Source organism: Aptenodytes forsteri, unplaced genomic scaffold (genome assembly GCF_000699145.1).
Source record: "Aptenodytes forsteri isolate BGI_AS27 unplaced genomic scaffold, ASM69914v1 Scaffold342, whole genome shotgun sequence".
Classification (NCBI taxonomy): Eukaryota; Metazoa; Chordata; class Aves; order Sphenisciformes; family Spheniscidae; genus Aptenodytes; species Aptenodytes forsteri.
This window is the reverse complement of record NW_008795853.1, coordinates 1,858,542-1,860,865: the sequence shown is the minus strand read 5'-3', so window position 1 is coordinate 1,860,865 and position 2,324 is coordinate 1,858,542. Positions and strand designations below refer to the sequence as shown.

Here is a 2,324-nt window from a genome sequence, read left to right as displayed (position 1 = left end):
CAATTGCATATTTCTTGCAGTATGTATTGCCAAATTACATTCTGCAGACTCCGATATTTTCGATAGTTTTCAGGCAAAATGGCCTTTTTTTTTTTTAAACCTGGACATTTCTTCCAATTGCTGTTCTTCCTAGACATACTTGCTATTCATGGCACACTTTCAAATTTTTAAAACTTAAAAGCCAACTCGAACTGTGTCACAGGAAAGGACAGTGTGCTGTGAAACGCACCTGACCCAACATGAGAAGCATGCTTGCAGTTTCACAGCACAGCATGCCCTCGCAGTGGTAAGCAGTGCAGCAGAGGCAGCAATCTCCAGGTTCAGGGGACTGCAAGAAACAATTTGCACCTTGTTTACACACTAAATATCCGTGTCTCTGTATGGGTGGCTTAAACCACTCTGCATTATTTCCGCTCTTAGCTTTTAAAAATACAAACAGATGTGTTCAGAACCCTTGCTAAACCTTCCTTGAAATGTAAATCTCTCAGTATAAATGTTAATAGAGCTTTTAGCAATGAGCATGGAGAAAAAAAAAATCCTCATGCCTAGGACGCAACAGAAAGCCACCCCACTGTACTCTGGGTTCAAAAAATCTCTAAGTTGCACTTCATAAAGACACATTTTAATAAATTAACATTTATTGAAAATATCACATCAGCCTTTATTTTGCTCATTTGCCCCAGTGCAAAATTAAGCTATTTAACATGTAAATTGTAATAACAGAACTGCAAGCAGTTTCATAAAATGAAAGACCAAATACACTTGTAATATGATCAGACTCTTTAATCTGGTGGATAAGGAACAGTGGGATGGAAGGGAATAATCTGTTTTAGGGTCTGATACACAACTTACCTTGTTGTTTTAACACATATATCTGTTATTAAAAGCCACTGTTTAGCAGTATAACATGCATCTAAAAATTGACAATATGGGGCATCATCCATTAAATATACTATCTGTAGACAAGAATCATTAGGATGGGAAAAGGATTAAAATAAAAAGAAAAGCACCAAGGCTCCACGGCCCTCCTAGAACAAAGTATTTTGCAGGGAGAGTGTAATGCCATTTGTCAGCGCTCTACTGCGACATGCCGTAAGGACTAGCATTTGGTCCATTTCTGGCATGTTTGCTGTAGAAATGCACTTCTTTGGAAAAGCAACCATCAAGGCTTTGCAAATGCAGGGTTACTTCAGACACCCAGCTTATTGGCCTGGGTGAGGACAACTTTCAGAACAGGCATGAAAGCAGAGGTCTCGCTGAAGTTGCTGGTGCTGACTATGTGCGTGTGGATGTTCAGTCCTTCCTGGTAGTTGCGGGTTTCGATGCTCTTCACAATGTTGTGCAAACCGCTAATGATGGCTGGAGAGAGCTGCAAGGAAGCCAGGCAAGGCAGGTCAGCAGAAAGAAAAAAAAAACACCACATACACTAGTGCTAGAAAAACAGAAATCCTGAGTGCAACATTTGGCCCTCAGGAAGGTGCAGCAATTAGTTCCCTTCTTTGAAGATAGCCATCTTCAGAGCTGCACCACACTAGGAACAGTCACTGAGAAGTCTAACAGCAGACTTCAACCAGAATGTACCTTCTCTGCAGTACTGCAAAGCCCTGCAAGCCTTCACTGCCAGCCCCTGGATGCAATTCCCTGAGGTGGGAGACCAGCTGTGACAGACTGTGGCACATGAAATCCTACTGAGCTTTTATGCCTTTGGGGTAAAGTTAAAAGCTCACCAAAGATGGCCTGACAATGACAGTAATCCTGACCACTCTAATCCTAAGGTACTAAGAGATCTAAGCCCAGTCCTTTATTCTGCCACAGACCTCCTGGAAGGCTTTGGAATAATTACCAGATCTTCAAAAGTACTTGCACATCTGCCTTCCAACATCTAAATCTTCTGGGTGTTTTTTGACCCCAGGCTGCGTGTCTCTCAGTTCCTAGTAGGAGTGGGGGAACTCGCTGTGTTGGCTCATTCTGCCAGCAACTGGGGATAGGGACCCTCCGGACACATTCATCCAGTGCCTACTGCAAGAAGCTCTGCTCTTTGGCTCAGCGCAGTCCCTGCACAGCACCATAAAACTCATGACATGACCCCAGAACACTGTAAAGTCCGCACAGGCACCTGGGGCTAAGCACTCTACCTAGCCATTTCTGGGAAATGCAAGGAAACATACAATAAATGGATTTGAAGCATGCTTCCAAAGAAAGAACAAGCACCTGCTACATACTGCAGAGGGGTCCACACCACCAATGAAGTTCTTGGCCATACCTGCAATATTTGATTGGGGGGGGGGGGGGGGGAAAAACACATTTTTCGTTGTCTTTTCTTT

At 43.2% G+C, this 2,324-nt stretch overlaps 1 protein-coding gene across 1 annotated transcript in view; it reads right to left on the bottom strand.

Annotated features, from left to right (window-relative positions):
* Positions 1 to 630: 630 nt before the first annotated feature.
* Positions 631 to 2,324, bottom strand: part of SEC31A (SEC31 homolog A, COPII coat complex component) — a 53,609-nt gene continuing 51,915 nt past the window's right edge. The window contains exon 29 of the mRNA XM_009283668.2: positions 631 to 1,369. Coding sequence (XP_009281943.2) covers positions 1,190 to 1,369 — 180 coding nt within the window. The 3' untranslated portion in view covers positions 631 to 1,189. The remainder of the gene's footprint in view (positions 1,370 to 2,324) is intronic.